Source organism: Rhinoraja longicauda, chromosome 3 (assembly GCF_053455715.1).
Source record: "Rhinoraja longicauda isolate Sanriku21f chromosome 3, sRhiLon1.1, whole genome shotgun sequence".
Taxonomy (NCBI): domain Eukaryota; kingdom Metazoa; phylum Chordata; class Chondrichthyes; order Rajiformes; family Arhynchobatidae; genus Rhinoraja; species Rhinoraja longicauda.
The window spans coordinates 25827644-25845126 of NC_135955.1; the positions used below are offsets into that span (position 1 = coordinate 25827644).

At 43.7% G+C, this 17483-nt stretch overlaps 1 protein-coding gene across 2 annotated transcripts in view; it reads right to left on the reverse strand.

The window, feature by feature from the left end:
- Positions 1–15368, reverse strand: part of snx30 (sorting nexin family member 30) — a 40498-nt gene extending 25130 nt beyond the window's left edge. Inside the window, exon 1 of one of the 2 annotated variants that reach the window (XM_078395010.1) lies at positions 15168–15368. In XM_078395010.1, the coding sequence (XP_078251136.1) occupies positions 15168–15368 (201 nt within the window). Of the gene's footprint in view, positions 1–14108; positions 14160–15167 lie in introns of those variants that run through there. The other variant, XM_078395011.1, reaches the window with a different exon arrangement.
- Positions 15369–17483: the final 2115 nt, after the last annotated feature.

Below are 17483 nucleotides of genomic sequence, written 5' to 3' on the forward strand. Positions count from 1 at the left end.
AAAGTACAGAAAAGCAGCTAACATAATGAACACATCCCAGCCTTTCTATCTACCCCTTCTTCTAACAGACAGAATATACAAGCTTGAAAGCACATACCACAACTTCAAGAATAGCTTACTCCCTGCTGTTATTACATTCTCAAACAGACCTAATTTGCCATGATGTATTCCCGATCTCCCAACCTATTTTGTTGCAGCCCTTGACATTGTTTTACCTTTGCACTCTGTAGTTGTAAAACTATATTCTGCACTCAGGTCTGGCAGCATTTCTAGAGAACATAGATAGGTGACGCTTCCAGTCAAGGAAAGTCTGAAGAAGGTCTCAACGGAGATATCACCTACCCACGATAACATGCAAAACAGTTTTCACTGTATCCCAGTACATGTGACAACAATAAAACAAAAGTGCAAGTAGTTGACGGCAAACTAAGCTTATTTGCAGACAACTTTGAATGTGAATTTCCAAAGTTTAAACTTTATATTAAGACATATTTAGACTCCGATCAAAAACTTAATTAAAAACACAATGTTTGCACCTGCCTCAGAGCTGCTCCACTCCATTGAAATGCGCACCATCTGAATCTCCAGCTGTTCCAACCAGCCACAACACAAAGCCCAGAATTCCCAGCACTGCAGGAAGTTGGCATTTCACTGCCAGAATCCATGAGAATTCCAGCAGTGAAGTAACATGGTGTACAAAAATGGTGGTGGCGTGGACAAGTCAGAATGGTCACTATCAGTGTTCACCCATGTGGCCTATGCAATCACACAATGGTTACAGCATAGGTGATCATTCTAAATCTAAATGTAACCATCAATGTGCAGTCCCCTAACCTCCCTCAAACAGATATCATAATCAGCATTATTTCCAACAACCTGTATCAAAACCTAAAATTGTAAAGAGGTCTATTAAACAGATCCATTGAATTCAAAGACCAAATACAAATATAACCAAGCTTTTACACAAATGCAAACTGTTTTTTCAATTTCCCAAAACTGGCCATTAACGCGTGGATTCCTTTTTCCCAATAGTTTACTACGACATGCTAAGCAGCAAACATTCGACAGCACTTTAAAATTCCAAGTTCCACAACATTTCCAACACCAGGTCAACTCTATCCGTTTTCATGTTCAACATTGATCAATAACTCTTGGTTTAACCTGGATATCGTGCAAGAGAGAAATTGAAAATAGCTTCATTTTACCTATAACTGCATTTCATCCGCAACACCATATTTCCAAGCACAGTACCATGACACAATATTTTGGCACTTCATTTTATAACAGAAATTTTCTACAAAAATGGAGAACAGGATCTTTGCAGTTAAAAACAAAATAGTAACATTAAATCTTAGATTCCTGTTCTTCATAGAGTCAGAGTGATTCAGAGTGATACAGCGAGGAAACAGGCCATTTGACCCAACCTGCCCACTGGCCAAAATGTCCCAGCTACACTTGTCCCACATGCCTGCGTTTGGCCCATATCATTTGGTTATCATAAAGGATTTGGTTTAAAAAAACAATAAATGTATTGACTTGATGACACTATGAATTAAAGAAAGACATTGTATTTCTCGCATACATTTTTATAAATAAAGTATTTTTATTTAAAAAATAAATAATTCTGGGGGACTTGTCAGGTTGCCTTCTGAAGGGAAAGTCTGGCTGATCATCATTTTTGAATGTTTTGTTGGTCTCAAAGCATGCATGTTTGGTGTAAGTGTATATTATTGGATTGTTCCTTTTTGGTTTGGTATTCTGTTAATTGATTCTGTAACTGCCTGGGAAAGTGGAAGCGGGCAAAAGACAGCTGATGTTTTTTTTCAAAGGTGCATTTTAATTTCAGTGGAAATAGTAGTATTTTAATTGATATAACATCATTGTTTAACCTATGCCATGTAAAGGCCAACTTGCAAGTGATTCAATTAGGTGCTCAATAGCACATGAGTATTGCAATACAAGTGAGTTACCAAGTTTATTTAAACCCTTGCATTGTTGATATTGAAGGTCCCTGTCTGAGTATTCATTTGACTACCAGTGCTTGCATAAGGTTCACAATAGATGGAAATTTTATGTGTTTTCTTCCCCTGCTGTCTGGAGGTCTGGTGGAAACCACCTACACGTTTTAGAGTTGCAGTGGCCACATTATATTTCATATTTTTATTTCATATTTCAGATACAGCGCGGAAACAGACCTTTTCGGCCCACCAAGTCCGCGCCGCCCAGCGATCCCCGCACATTAACACTATCCTACACACACTAGGGACAATTTTTACATTTACCCAGTCAATAAACCAACAAACCTTGTTTACTGTGTGCTGCTTGCAGTGTTATAAGGTAAATATTAAAATTTGTGAATTTACTGATTGTTCTTGCTTGGACATGCTGCCGATACCAGTACAAATCCCAGCATTTAGTGCAGAATTTCTGGTTTTGTTTGCAAGGCAGAGTCTGTGTTGCACCTTGCTGTTTATATGGCTAAATCTTTTTCTTGTATTGTAGTGTCAGAAGTGTAGATTCCAATTTAGATATGTTAAACAGAAACTAAACCTTTAAAGTGAGTTATGAGTGGATTAAGTTCCATTTTTCTGGACAGGCTGCACTTCAATCTGTCTTCCAATGATAAATTGAAAGCATCTGTTACATTGTGCCTCCCAGTCCCTTATTTCTTCCTACCAACTGTGTGTCCTATTGTCTTGTCTTCAGGACTTGCCTGAATTTTCTTGCCATGTCACTTGGATATTCACCAGGATGCTGCTGGGAATGGCGTGTTTTAGTTGTAAAGAGTGACGGGGAGGCGATGTCTTCTTTCCCTGGAGCAGAGGATGTTAATAGAAAACATGATTGAGGTGTATGAAATTGAGAGATATAGATAAGGTAGAGTACAAATTGTAGGTGTCACAAAATGCTGGAGTTACTCAGCAGGTCAGGCAGCATCTCAGGAGAGAAGGAATGGGTGATGTTTCGGGTCGAGACCTGAAACGTCACCCCTTCCTTCTCTCCTGAAATGCTGCCTAACCTGCTGAGTTTCTCCAGCATTTTGTGATACCTTTGATTTGTACCAGCATCTGCAGTTATTTTCGTACAAATTGTAGGAATCTTTTTGCCTCATCAAGTCAAGTCAAGTCAATTTTATTTGTATAGCACATTTAAAAACAACCCACGTTGACCAAAGTGCTGCACATCTGATCAGGGAAAAAAAAAGAAGAAACATACAGTGGCAGCAGACGTGAATAAAATCAAGGAAATACATTTTGGGTAAGAAGTTTAGAAATTTGAGGGGATTTTGATCCAGAGTGTGGAGAGTATCTAGAATGCACTATTGGAGAGCATGATGGTGGCAGAGTTGCGAACATTTAAGAGATGCTTGGATGAGCACATGAATCCTGAGGCCAATGGGCCAAGTGCTGGATGATTGGATTAATATGGATGGTTGCCCCCTGATCAGTGTGAACATTATGGGCTAAATGATTTTGTTTCTCTGCTGTATGATTCTGTCAAAAGTGTTGACGTTGGTCTTTGATTCTGCTATTTCCACAGAAGAGCTGGTTATTCACAGCATTTTGTCAGCTGGATGTAACTAGTAGCAAAGCTCCAATGATATATTTAACAATTTAACTGACAGAATTTCCGTAGAAAGATGCTGGCCTTGTGCTGAAACAGTTTAGTGGAAATTGTAGGTAATGTTTGGCTCTGCAAGCCAACATTCAACTTGAGTTCTGGTTGTATTGTTACAAGTAAAACAGTGTGAATGTCGAGTTTAAGATTAGAAAGAGTATTGCTACGGAACAAGGATCGGATTTTCACTTAGTCATTCGCCAACGATCTTTAAAGAATCAGGATACCAAATTCTGGAATATGTACCTCACCTCCCATTTGCCGACCCCACCCACTTCTAAGGCACTTAGAACTTCAATTTGTTTTTGTTGGTCACCTGTCTTAAAATTTCCTTTCAAAGAATCATGACTAGATGACGTAATCCTCTCCCCCTTCCCAGTTCTCCCACCAGTCTTAATGTCTCCGACTACATTCTATCTCTGTCCCGCCCACTCCCCTGACATCAGTCTGAAGAAGGGTCTCGACCTGAAATATCACCCATTCTTTCGCTCCAAAGATGCTGCCTGACCCACTGTGTTACTCTAGCATTTTGCATCTACCTATGACGAGATGACATTTGGGTTGGGACCCTTCCTAACGCGATTCATGATGTTGGTGGATGATGGCTATGAAATGCCTTGTGTTTTTAATATTTGAAACATGTGTAGTAAAGCAAGTGTTAAAGTTAAACGACTTCACTTGCGCAGTTAAATGGTTTGCGGTCAACTGCTTATAATTTAAGTGAAGTGCACAGTGATATTGCAATAGAGCAGCACAGTAACACTGCAGATACTGCAAATGCCTCACAGCTCCAGTGAACCAGCAATCCTGATCTTTCGTGATGCTTATGGAATTTGTACATTTTCTGTGCGAATCATCCCTGGATGCTCTGGTTTTATCTGCATATCAGAGAGCTAGATGGAAAGTTCATTGATGACTATAACTTCCCCCTGATGTCAATGTTTGGATGAATCCTTTTCTTGGACATGTGTCACAGGGACACATGGAGGAATGCGAATATCCTGCGGTGTTGTAAGATAATGTGAAATTTGGATTTTTAAAACTATCCTTGTTGCCACTGGCGCATTAAATTTTAATTTCAAAGCAATGTGCACCAATCTACAAAAAAAGTCCATGAGCGGCCAATTGCATTTCTTTTGCGGAGATGATGGATTAAATTGTCTTCACTTGTGACATGGGTTTCCTGACTAGTTAATGGAAAGTAAAATGCAAAGCAGTGTTTTCTGGAATTAGTGTCATCGATCTTTTACAGTATTGTTAGCTATAGGGGTTGAGAAATGTGCATTTTTAATTTTGTGTGTATTTCAATTGAATTAAGATTTTCAATTTATTTTAACTCTGAATTTTAATTGTAATCTGTCAACATTATTTTTGTTGTGTCTGAATATAGAATACTCAAGTTGGGTGGGATAAGGATTCTACAATTTGCCTAGCTGTTTTTTTTGGATGGTGTACGAAATGGATTTGCTGGTCGGAGAATGGTAAAGGCCAATATTCTCAGAAACATAAATAGATGCAGGATGTGTTCATGTTCAATGTGATCATGGCTGATCATCCACAATCAGTTCCCTGTACCCTTCTTCTCCCCATACCCCTTGATTCCACTAGCACCAAGAGCTCTATCTAACTCTCTTTTGAATGCATCCAATGAATCGGCCTCCACTGCCTTCTGAGGCAGAGAATTCCACAAATTCACAACTGTGTGAAAAAGTTCTTCCTCATCTCAGTTCTAAATGGCCTACCCCTTATTCTTAAACTGTGGCCCCTGGTTCTGGACATGTTCCCTGCCTCTAGCTTGTCCAATCCCTTAATAAAGTTATATGTTTCTATAAGATATCCTCTCGTCCTAAATTCCAGTGAATACAAGCCCAGTCGTTCCATTCTTTTATCATATGACAGTCCCGCCATCCCGAGAATTAACCTCGTGAACTATGCTGCACTTCCTCAATAGCAAGAATGTCCTTCCTCAAATTAGGAGACCAAAACTGCGCACACTACTCCAGGTGTAGTCTCACCAGGGCCCTATAAAACTGCAGAAGGACCTCTTTGGTCCTATACTCAAATCCTCTAGTTATGAAGGCCAACATGCCATTAGCTTTCTTCACTGCCTGCTGTACATGCATGCTTACTTTTAGTGACTGACTAGACCAAGTGGACCCGTTGGACCCAAACCTCTCCTGCATTGGTACAAAACCCTCTCCTCCCCCCTTCCCTCACTCCAACCCCCTTATCCTCCTCCCCCTCCCTTCCTCCATCCCCCTCAACCCCCCCCTTATCCTCCCTCAACCCCCCCCCTTATCCTCCCCCACCCCCCCCTCCCTCCTCCATGCATCTGCCCACTCACCCAATCTATCCAAATCACCCTGCATCCTCTTCACAGTTCACACGGCCACACAGCTGTGTGTCATCTGCAAATTTGCTAATGTTACTTTTAATTCCTTCATCTAAATCATTAATATATATTGTAAATAGCTGCGGTCCAAGCACCGAGCCTTGCGGCACCCCACTAGTCACTGCCTGCCATTCTGAAAGGGACCCGTTAATTCCTACTGTTTCCTGTCTGCCAACCAATTTTCTATCCATGTCAATACCCTACCGCCAATAACACGTGCTCTAAGTTTTCCCACTAATCTCCTGTGTAGGACCTTAAAGGCTTTCTGAAAGTCCAGATACACTACATCCACCTTATCCATTTCACTTGTTACATCCTCAATAAATTCCAGAAGATTAGTCAAGCAAGATTTACCCCTCATAAATCCATGCTGACTTGGACCGATCCTGTTACTTCTATCCAAATGCACCACTATTGCATCTTTAATAATTGACTCCAGCATCTTCCCCACCACCGATGTCAGGCCAACTGGTCTATAATTCCCCGTTTTCCCTCTCCCTCCTTTCTTAAAAAATGGGATAACATTTGCTACACTCCAATCCACAGGAACTGATCCAGAATCTATAGAACATTGGAAAATGACCACCAATGTGTCCACGATTTCTAGAGCCACCTCCTTGAGTAACCTGGGATGCAGAACATCAGGCCCTGGGGATTTATCAGCCTTCAGTCTACCCAGCACCATTTCCTGACTAATGTGAATTTCCTTCAGTTCCTCTGTCACCGTAGATCCTCTGTCCCCTAGTACATCTGGGAGATTGTGCCTTCCTTAGTGAAGACAGAACCAAACAAAATACCTGTTCAACTCGTCTGCCATTTTTTTGTTCCCCATAATAAATTCACACGTTTCTGTCTTCAAGGGACCACATTAGTCTTAACTATAGTTCTTGTGTTGAAAGAAGTGCAACCTTCCATCTGGGGGAATTCCACCATACCACTTTGTATTTTAACTGAAGATGTTGCAGAAAAATACATGAACATCTCTGTGGAAAGACTAATGGTAGTCATTGATATTTTTTTGTTGTTGCAACATATGATAAATTCACTTGGACAATAAATGTAAATTAGTTGACCAAATTGTGAAAGGGTTGAGTAATGAATAAGTGAGCCTCCAAGTGAGAAAAACCTATTATCCAAAGATTTGGATAAAATATGCTGGAAACTCCAAATGTTTTGGCAGTATTGATGAAAATTAATTTTTCATGTTGTAGATCCTTTATCAGAACTGAAAAACAGCAAAACATTAAATTGTTGAGAAGGTGGATAGGACAAAGAAAATATGAGGCAAGACAGGGGTTATCATAGTAAACCTTAAACAAGGTTATCAGTTTGCTGGGATAAAGAGGGCATTTACAAAGACTGTGCAAGAGCAAAGAAACGCAAACAACAAATTATGTGCAGGCAGGTAAGAGTTTGTCTTGGCATCATGTTCGGCATGTGGGCCAAAGGGCCTGTTCTTGTCCTGTGTTCGAAGGGTGGTTAGAACAAACACGAGTGCAGGTTGAAAAATGCAGAACTGTATGACTTGTCTAGCAGGTGAGGGATTGCAAATAGCAAGAGCAAAACCAAGCCAATAGCAGTAATGGAATGGCCAGTTGTGGTAGAGATGCCACAGAAATAAAAACAAACACAATATTGGAAGCACTGAGCAGGTTAGGCAGCATCCAAGGAGAGAGAGCATGTTAACTGAAGTTGTGATCGTCTGGAAGGCTGAAACTGGGCCTAGACTGAAGGTAGTGTGCTATTCCTTGACCACATAATGAGGCAGGAGACACAGAAGGTTATTGTACAGCTGAGGCACAGTTGGGATGAAGTGATCAGCTCAAGTAAGACAGTGCCCAGACCTGATGAGATCCACAATCATCCCAAGGGAGAATAATAGCAAGACTGTCAAAGCAATATTTAAGGAGTTTATGGAATCTGGTGTGTGCAGTGCAGGAAGGCCAGCAGATATAGTACCCTTTTATTTTGAAAAGAGATGACTATAATCCTTTAAATTAATAGTTAATTAAACAATCACAAGTTATAGGAGTAGAATTAGGTCATGCAGCCCATCGAGTCTTAGACAATAGACAATAGACAATAGGTGCAGGAGTAGGCCATTCAGCCCTTCGAGCCAGCACCGCCATTCAATGCGATCATGGCTGATCACTATCAATCAGTACCCCGTTCCTGCCTTCTCCCCATACCCCCTCACTCCGCTATCCTTAAGAGCTCTATCCAGCTCTCTCTTGAAAGCATCCAACGAACTGGCCTCCACTGCCTTCTGAGGCAGAGAATTCCACACCTTCACCACCCTCTGACTGAAAAAGTTCTTCCTCATCTCCGTTCTAAATGGCCTACCCCTTATTCTCAAACTGTGGCCCCTTGTTCTGGACTCCCCCAACATTGGGAACATGTTATCTGCCTCTAATGTGTCCAATCCCCTAATTATCTTATATGTTTCAATAAGATCCCCCCTCATCCTTCTAAATTCCAGTGTATACAAGCCCAATCGCTCCAGCCTTTCAACATACGACAGTCCCGCCATTCCGGGAATTAATCTAGTGAACCTACGCTGCACGCCCTCCATAGCAAGAATATCCTTCCTCAAATTTGGAGACCAAAACTGCACACAGTACTCCAGGTGCGGTCTCACCAGGGCCCGGTACAACTGTAGAAGGACCTCTTTGCTCCTATACTCAACTCCTCTTGTTACGAAGGCCAACATTCCATTGGCTTTCTTCACTGCCTGCTGAACCTGCATGCTTCCTTTCATTGACTGATGCACTAGGACACCCAGATCTCGTTGAACTCCCCCTCCTCCTAACTTGACACCATTCAGATAATAATCTGCCTTTCTATTCTTACTTCCAAAGTGAATAACCTCACACTTATCTACATTAAACTGCATCTGCCATGTATCCGCCCACTCACACAACCTGTCCAGGTCACCCTGCAGCCTTATTGCATCTTCCTCACAATTCACACTACCCCCCAACTTAGTATCATCTGCAAATTTGCTAATGGTACTTTTAATCCCTCCGTCTAAGTCATTAATGTATATCGTAAATAGCTGGGGTCCCAGCACCGAACCTTGCGGTACCCCACTGGTCACTGCCTGCCATTCCGAAAGGGACCCATTTATCCCCACTCTTTGCTTTCTGTCTGTTAACCAATTTTCTATCCATGTCAGTACCCTACCCCCAATACCATGTGCCCTAATTTTGCCCACTAATCTCCTATGTGGGACCTTGTCGAAGGCTTTCTGAAAGTCGAGGTACACCACATCCACTGACTCTCCCTTGTCAATTTTCCTAGTTACATCCTCAAAAAATTCCAGTAGATTTGTCAAGCATGATTTCCCCTTCGTAAATCCATGCTGACTCGGAACGATCCCGTTACTGCTATCCAAATGCTCAGCAATTTCGTCTTTTATAATTGACTCCAGCATTTTCCCCACCACTGATGTCAGACTAACTGGTCTATAATTACCCGTTTTCTCTCTCCCTCCTTTCTTAAAAAGTGGGATAACATTTGCTATCCTCCAATCCACAGGAACTGATCCTGAATCTATAGAACATTGAAAAATGATCTCCAATGCTTCCACTATTTCTAGAGCCACCTCCTTAAGTACTCTGGGATGCAGACCATCAGGCCCTGGGGATTTATCAGCCTTCAGTCCCATCAGTCTACCAAAAACCATTTCCTGCCTAATGTGGATTTCCTTCAGTTCCTCCATCACCCTAGGTTCTCCAGCCCCTAGAACATTTGGGAGATTGTGTGTATCTTCCTCAGTGAAGACAGATCCAAAGTAACGGTTTAACTCGTCTGCCATTTCTTTGTTCCCCATAATAAATTCCCCTGCTTCTGTCTTCAAGGGACCCACATTTGCCTTGACTATTTTTTTCCTCTTCACGTACCTAAAAAAACTTTTGCTATCCTCCTTTATATTATTGGCTAGTTTACCCTCGTACCTCATCTTTTCTCCTCGTATTGCCTTTTTAGTTAACTTTTGTTGCTCTTTAAAAGAGTCCCAATCCTCTGTCTTCCCACTCTTCTTTGCTATGTTATACTTCCTCTCCTTAATTTTTATGCTGTCCCTGACTTCCCTCGTCAGCCACAGGTGTCTCTTACTCCCCTTAGAGTCTTTCCACCTCTTCTCTGCCATTCAATCATGGCTGATCTCTGCCTCCTAATCCCATTTTCCTGCCTTTGCTCCATTACCCTTGACACCTGTTCTAATCAAGAATTTGTCTATCACTGCCTTAAAAATATCCATTGACCGCCTCCACAGCCCTCTGCGGCAATGAGTTCCACAGATTAATAGCTTAAAAACACTTGCATTTGCAGTAGGATAAACAAGAACTTTTGCATCCTTTTCCACACCTTCTTGGCAAAAGCAGAGTCCACAAAAGTGGATAATCATCTCTCAGCATTGCAGCTATCGTGATGTGTGCGAGACACTGACCATGCAGGAAGGACCTAACAGGGAGAGCCCCTCTCACTGCCAGCCAAGCAACGGCTTGGCACTAGAGTTCTGGTGATGAGATATGTTCCCAAATGGCTTTAACATTCTTCTCAGAAATTATCCCACTGATTGTGTCCTGGTCTCCATAGTACATTTCATGCTGACCATTGTCATGGTCAGAGTATGCTTGTCTCACAAAAAATTACTATGAAGGATAGGTAGTGCAGCAAGGTTTAACAGAATGGGCGCCGTGTGAAAAAAAGGCCAGGCCTATCTTCCTCAACACGAGGAAAAGGTAAACCTCAGCACTTAGTAACATTTGTTTTTTTTACACACTTTAGTGTTATGCACAGCTTGGTGCAGCCACGTATGGAGGTGTCCAATATTGGAAACAGGAAGGCTGGAAGTATTGTCAAGGATGCCCATCACCCTCTCTTCTACCTTTGGGTAGTCAATACAAGAACTGGAAAGTTCAGATACCCAGACTTGACAGCTTCCTCCCGACTGCCAGACTCCTGAACCAATCATCCCTTTCAGACCACATTGCATGAAATGCTGCTACATATTCCTGCTCTTAACGCCACCTCATTTGGCTATTCTACTACTGTATTTTAATATTCTTTTGCACTACTTAGATTTGGCAACACAATCATGCACCATTCTACAGTTTCACTCTCATAATTGAATATTTTATGTTAATACTGTATGCATAAGCTTCATGTGAATAAGGAATTTCATTGCAACCCAATGGAAGAGACAATAAGCTAATCTAAAATCATAATTGGGCAGTTGTAATACAAACCAGCTAGGCTGAAAACATTACTGAGAAAAATCATGGCAAAAAGCATTGTCTGCTTTCCTGTCTCCCGAGAATAGGAAGATAAAGAAAAATATAAATTCCAACAGGTAATAGCATAACTAAAATGTTTTCATTGCACACCTACTCACCACGCTTCCACCAATACATATGGAGAACAGCAAAATCTGCAGGAATGCCAAGTTGTGCAATATCATTCCACTGTAGCCACATCAATTAATAAAATTAATTCATAATTACAGGCATATTATGTTACAAATCAGAAATGAAAAAAGTGGAACCATCCTTGGACTTATCCAGATTTGCAATGTGTCAGCCTCTTCAATTGGTTGGTTATTATCAATTAATAGCAATTGGTGACTTGCATAGTTGTTACCCTTATAAGCATCATCTAGTTTTCAAATTCCTGCATGGTCTCAATCTTTCCACTCTAAGATCATAATCCTACAATCTTTCCAGACACAAACATCATTACTTGCAGTTATTACCTCCAAATGTATCTACTCCATCATTGCTGTCTTATCTGTCAAGGCTCTAGGACACTTCTCTCCAAATCTTTCTAGTTTATCATCCTGGAGCTTTTCTGAAATACATTGATGAACCAATTGCGTGACATGTTATTTTGTATTAGATCAAGTCCTGACTCAGGAATAGAAATACAAGAGATTGCAGATGTTTTGATCTGGAATGAAAAACATCAACTTGGCGGGCCAAAGGAAGGCTGGAGGAACTCGGCAAGTTGAGGAACATCCATCGAAGAAAAGGAAATATCAGTGTTTCAGGCTGAGACGTTATACTAGGAATGAGTGTTTCGAGATACCAGCATGGAAACAGGTTCTTTAGCCCACCATGTCCATTTTTGCATCTACTCGGGGCAATTGACAAAGGCAAATTAACCTACAAACCCACACATCTGTGGGAGGAAACCCACCCAGCACAGGGAGAATATGTAAATTCCACACTGAGAGCACCAGAGGTCAAAATGAACCTGTCTCTGGCACTGAGATGCAGTGGCTCTACCAGCTACATAACTGCAAAAGTGGAAGGGGAAATAGCTGGTGTAAAGAGAGGGAAGGGTGAAGAAGTGGCTGGAAGGTGAACCAAGGAGGGATGTGGAATGATGGGCAGATATACCCACGTGGGGCAAGGAGAGGGGTGGAGTCAGAAGACAAAGTAGATCGGTGATAGGCAGAAGCAGATTAAGGAAGAGAAAAGAGAAGGACAAATGCAGCAAAGTGAGGAGGCGAGGAGCTTGATGGTGGATAGGTGGCTGGAAGGTGATGAGCTGATGAGAGGCCAAGGAGGGGAACGAAACCGAGGCGATTCCTTCCTCAGGTAGGACCAAGGAGTACCCAGGCAGAAATAAAAGTAGTTGTTCTTGCTTGACCTCAACCTAGCAGTGGAGCATGCACAGGATAGGCAGGTTAATATAAGCATGGGAAGCGGTGCTGGAATAGCCTGCAACTGGGAGCTCAGGATGGCCAGTGAGGACCAGGGGTACATGCTCTGTAACAGTTGCCTTGTCTACGCTTGGTCTTGCCAATGTAGAGGTGGTCTCATCAGGAGCACCGAATGTAATACAAAATGTTGAGATCAGGAATAAATATTCTGAAAATAGCCAAAAGAAAACTTCAAATCTCTCCCCCCCCCCCCAAAAGAAAATAGAATGGGTGGCACAGTGGTAGAGTTGCTGCTTTACAGCGTCAGAGACCCGGGGTCGATCCTGTGTTAGCTGGTCAACGCAGACTAGGTGGGCCGAAGGGCCCGTTTCCCTGCTGTATCTCTAAACTAAACAGAAATTCAATGGCTATCAGTATAATTTGTATTATTATTCAACACAAGACCGAACCACAAATATTGTGAAAATAGACTTCCCGATGAAAGCACAAATAACACATCATACTGCAAGCTTTCTGTTAATTAGAAAAGTCTTTTCAGATGCACGATAGAAGCAACAAATGGCATTACACTGCTTACCTATTCACAAACGATGCAGGAAGGAAATGCTGCACATTTACTGTTCTTATTAGTATAGTTGTGATCGAACAAAAATCATAATATTCAGGTTTGTGGCCCATTCCAAGAATCTAACCACAATTTAGTCTGATGCTCCCAGTGCACTACTGAACTGTCAGAGGCCTCAGCATTGATATTAAACCCATATGTCCTCTCCAGCAGACGTAAAAAACAAGACAGTGCTAGCCTCTCCCATTCTGCTCTACTCCCAATATTCTGGGTCAAACTTTACTCATTAACAATTTCACAAATAGAAGCTGATGAAAGCAAATAAACTGAAAAAACATAAACTGTTCTGTACACCAGAGAGGATGTAGGTATCACAAGATGCCAATAGGCTGAGAATGGGCCTGCTCAAGGTTTCCACCATTTTCTGATGTTTCAGATTTCCACATTTGTTTGCAGGAGCTTGCTGTGTATAAATTGTACATAAGGATGGTGCACACCTCAGTTGGAACCACATTCAGCTCAGTTACAACTTCCAGGTTTAGGTCCTGCTCCACAGAAACAAAATCAAAAAAATATGGACTGACAGTCCCTACCAAAATAATGTCAGTTGCCTTTGCCAATCTTCCCTATATGGTGGCTAAAGCACTTGCACACTGTTTCAAAGCAAATAATCTGGTCAATATCTATCCCTCATTTAAAAACACAAAAATCCCAGTGTCTGGCAACAATCAGTTGTCATTTGTATGCCCTGTCCAGTTCAAAACATTTCACGAGTAGCTCATTTGCTGAAAACATTCTATGACATTCAAAGATGTGTAAAAAACCCTACAAAATACACACTAATTTATTTACAAAAACACCATTACCACAGAAATTCACCAGTTGCACAGCAATCCAAGATAATGAAACCCTCTCCCCAAAACCAACTACCCCGTCCCCACCTGCACACCAGCCTCATCCACCCTCTCATTTACCTGCATCCCACACCACCCCTTTCCCCTCCCTGACCCTCTCCCACCCATTCACTGCCCGTCTCTCCCACCACCCCACCCACAGCCCTTCCCCACCACACCTCACGACCCTCCCCCTCGCCACTCCACCCTCCTCACCCCTCTCTGCCACACTCATGATCCTCCCCCCTCTTTGCTATACCCCCCTCGCCACTCCCCTCTCCCTCACAACTCCTCCTCCAGCCTCACCATCCCCTCACCACTCCATCTTCTCCCCTCCTTGCCACTCCCCCCTCCACCTCTCCTCCTCATCACTCCCTCCCCCCTCCACCACCCCATCCTCCTCTCCTCCCTCCCACCTCCACTCCCTCTCCCCCACCATCCCCCTCCTCTCCCCTCGACCTCCCCCCTCCTCTCCCTCTCCACTCCCCCCCTCTCCTCTCCACTCCCCCTCCTCTCCACTCCCCCTCCTCTCCACTCCCCCTCCTCTCCACTCCCCCTCCTCTTCTCCACTCCCCCTCCTCTTCTCCACTCCCCCTCCTCTTCTCCACTCCCCCTCCTCTTCTCCACTCCCCCTCCTCTTCTCCACTCCCCCTCCTCCTCTCCACTCCCCCTCCTCCTCTCCACTCCCCCTCCTCTCCACTCCCCCTCCTCGCCTCCACTCCCCCTCCTCGCCACCTCTCCCCTCCATTCCCCTCCTCTCCCCACTCCCTCTACACCCTCCTCGCCACCTCTCCCCTCCATTCCCCTCCCCTCCTCTCTCTCCACTCCCCCCTCCACTCCCTCTCCCCCCTCCACCGTCCCCTCCTCTCTCCCCACTCCTCTCCACCCTCCACTCCCTCTGCACCCTCCACTCCATTCCATCTACCCCTGCTCTCCACCACCGCCCTCCCTCCCTCCCTCCGCCCTACTTCCCCACTCATTCTCCTCTCCCCCTCCCCTCCCCTCCCCCGCCTCTCCGGCCGCCCCGCTCACCCTGTCTCCATCATCGGCCGTGGTCGCGTCGGCTCCGGGCGACAGCAGCTCCTCGGCCGACAACGGGTGTGAGACGTCGCAGATGGACATGGGGCCGGAGGAGGGCAACGCTTTACACCCCGCACTCATGGCCGCCCCGTCCTCTGCCCGAGCCGCCGAGGCTGCTGCCGCTGCTTCTTCTGCCGTCGCCGCCGCCTCCATTTAAAAAAAACACCAGCCCAGCCCCTCCCCCCTCCAACCGCGCCGCCACTGCGCATGACAGGACTCAGCCCTCCCGCTGCCCCGTCTCCTCCCCTCCGACAGAGGGCGCTGCCGCCGGCGGTTGCTTCGACTGCGTCCGCATTGTCGTCTGCCGGTCGCCAGCGCTTGACCCTTGTCCCACTCAGACACTCGGCGCTGCAGCGTTGCAGCGTTGCCAGTGTCTGCCAATGCACCAAGCGATGTGACACTCTCCGCCGCCAGCGCTGGCAAATCACAGATAGACGCAAAATGCTGGAGTAACTCAGCGGGACAGGCAGCATCACTGAAGAGAAGGAATGGGTGCCGTTTTAGTGCACTACAAGTCGGCAAGAAATAGTCGACTGTCAATATTATTGTGCATGATACCAAAGTTGCAAAATTGCACAAGATTTAGCAACTCCAGGCAAGGTCTGAGGCGAGAAATATAGTCGTTAAGGTTCATGATTAAAACAAAGGGTCTCGGCCGGGAACGTCACCCATTCCTTCTCTCCAGAGATGCTGCCGATCCCGCTGAGTTGCTTCTGCATTTTGTGCCTATCTTCAAAGAAAAGTACAGTACTGCAACTGGCCCTTCGGACCACAATGTCTGTGCCGAACATGATGCCAAGTTAGACTAATCTCATCAGCCTATATATGATCTATATTCCCCATTCCCTGCATATCCATGTGCATAGCCAAAAGCTCATATCAGAATGTAATGAGAAATGAATATAAGATAATGTGGCAGCAACAGACATGAACACGCTGTGGTTAGATTTTAAACAAGTTCTGGTCGAGGCGATGGACCGTTTTATTCCATCAAAAATGTGTTCCACCAGATATAATTTACCGTGGGTAAATTCATCAATTAGGCGTGCAATTAGAAAAAAAACAAAGGCTTTATAACAGCAAGACAATCTGAGTCAACTTCTGCATGGACAGATTTCAAGAAATTTTGGCGTTCAATTGACAGACAAATCAGGAAAGTGCGTCAAGAATACATCCATGATGTGATAGGGGAAAGTTTAAAATCAAAAGACACAAAGCCTTTCTGGAATTACATCAAGAAAATGAGCCAGGAAATATTTGGAATCTCAAGCCTCACATCGATGGGGCGCACAGTATCTTTGGCAACAGACAAGGCCGAAGTGTTAAACCAGCAGTTTTGTTCGTTTTTTACTGAAGAAAACCTAGATGAATTCCCATCCTTGAACTCACAACAAACTCCAAAAATTGCAGATCTTAAGATAACAACAAACGGGGTGAAGAAATAAAACCAAAGAAGGCATCAGGGCCAGACCAGATACCAGCCAGTTTTAAAGAATTGTGCAGCAAGCTCAGTCCAGTCTTTCAAAAGATTTTCCAGAAGCCTGTGGATAGTGGAGAACTCCCAGGAGATTGGCTGAATGCTAACATTGTCCCCATCTATAAAAAAGGAGATAGGATAAATCCTGCAAATTATCGCCCGGTTTCACTGACCTCCATACCATGCAAGATTCTCGAACATATAATCCAGTGACATATTATGGACCATATTGACTTCCACAAGGTATTAACAAATCACCATCATGGCTTTAGACAGGGTCGATCATGTGATTCTTAGAACAGCTTGTACTGGAGCCTACCAGGGAGAAGGCAATTCTGGATTTAGTGTTGTATAATGAACCTGATTTGATAAGGGAACTCAAGGTAAAAGAGCCATTAGGAGGCAGTGATCATAATATGATAAGTTTTAATCTACAAATTGAGAGGGAGAAGGGAAAATTGGAAGTGTGAATATTATAGTATAGCAAAGGGGATTACAGAGGCATGAGGCAGGAGCTGGCCAGATTTGACTGGAAAGAGACCCTAGCAGGGAAGACGGTGGAACAGAAATGGCAGGTATTCCTGGGAATAATGCATGTTGCAGGATCAATTCATCCCAAAGAGGAGGAAAGATTCTAAGGGGAGTAAGAGGCACCCGTGGCTGACAAGGGAAGTCAAGGACAGCATAAAAATAAAAGAGAATATGTATAACATAGCAAAGAAGAGCGGGAAGCCAGAGGATTGGGACTCTTTGAAAGAGCAACAGAAGATAACTAAAAAGGCAATACGGGG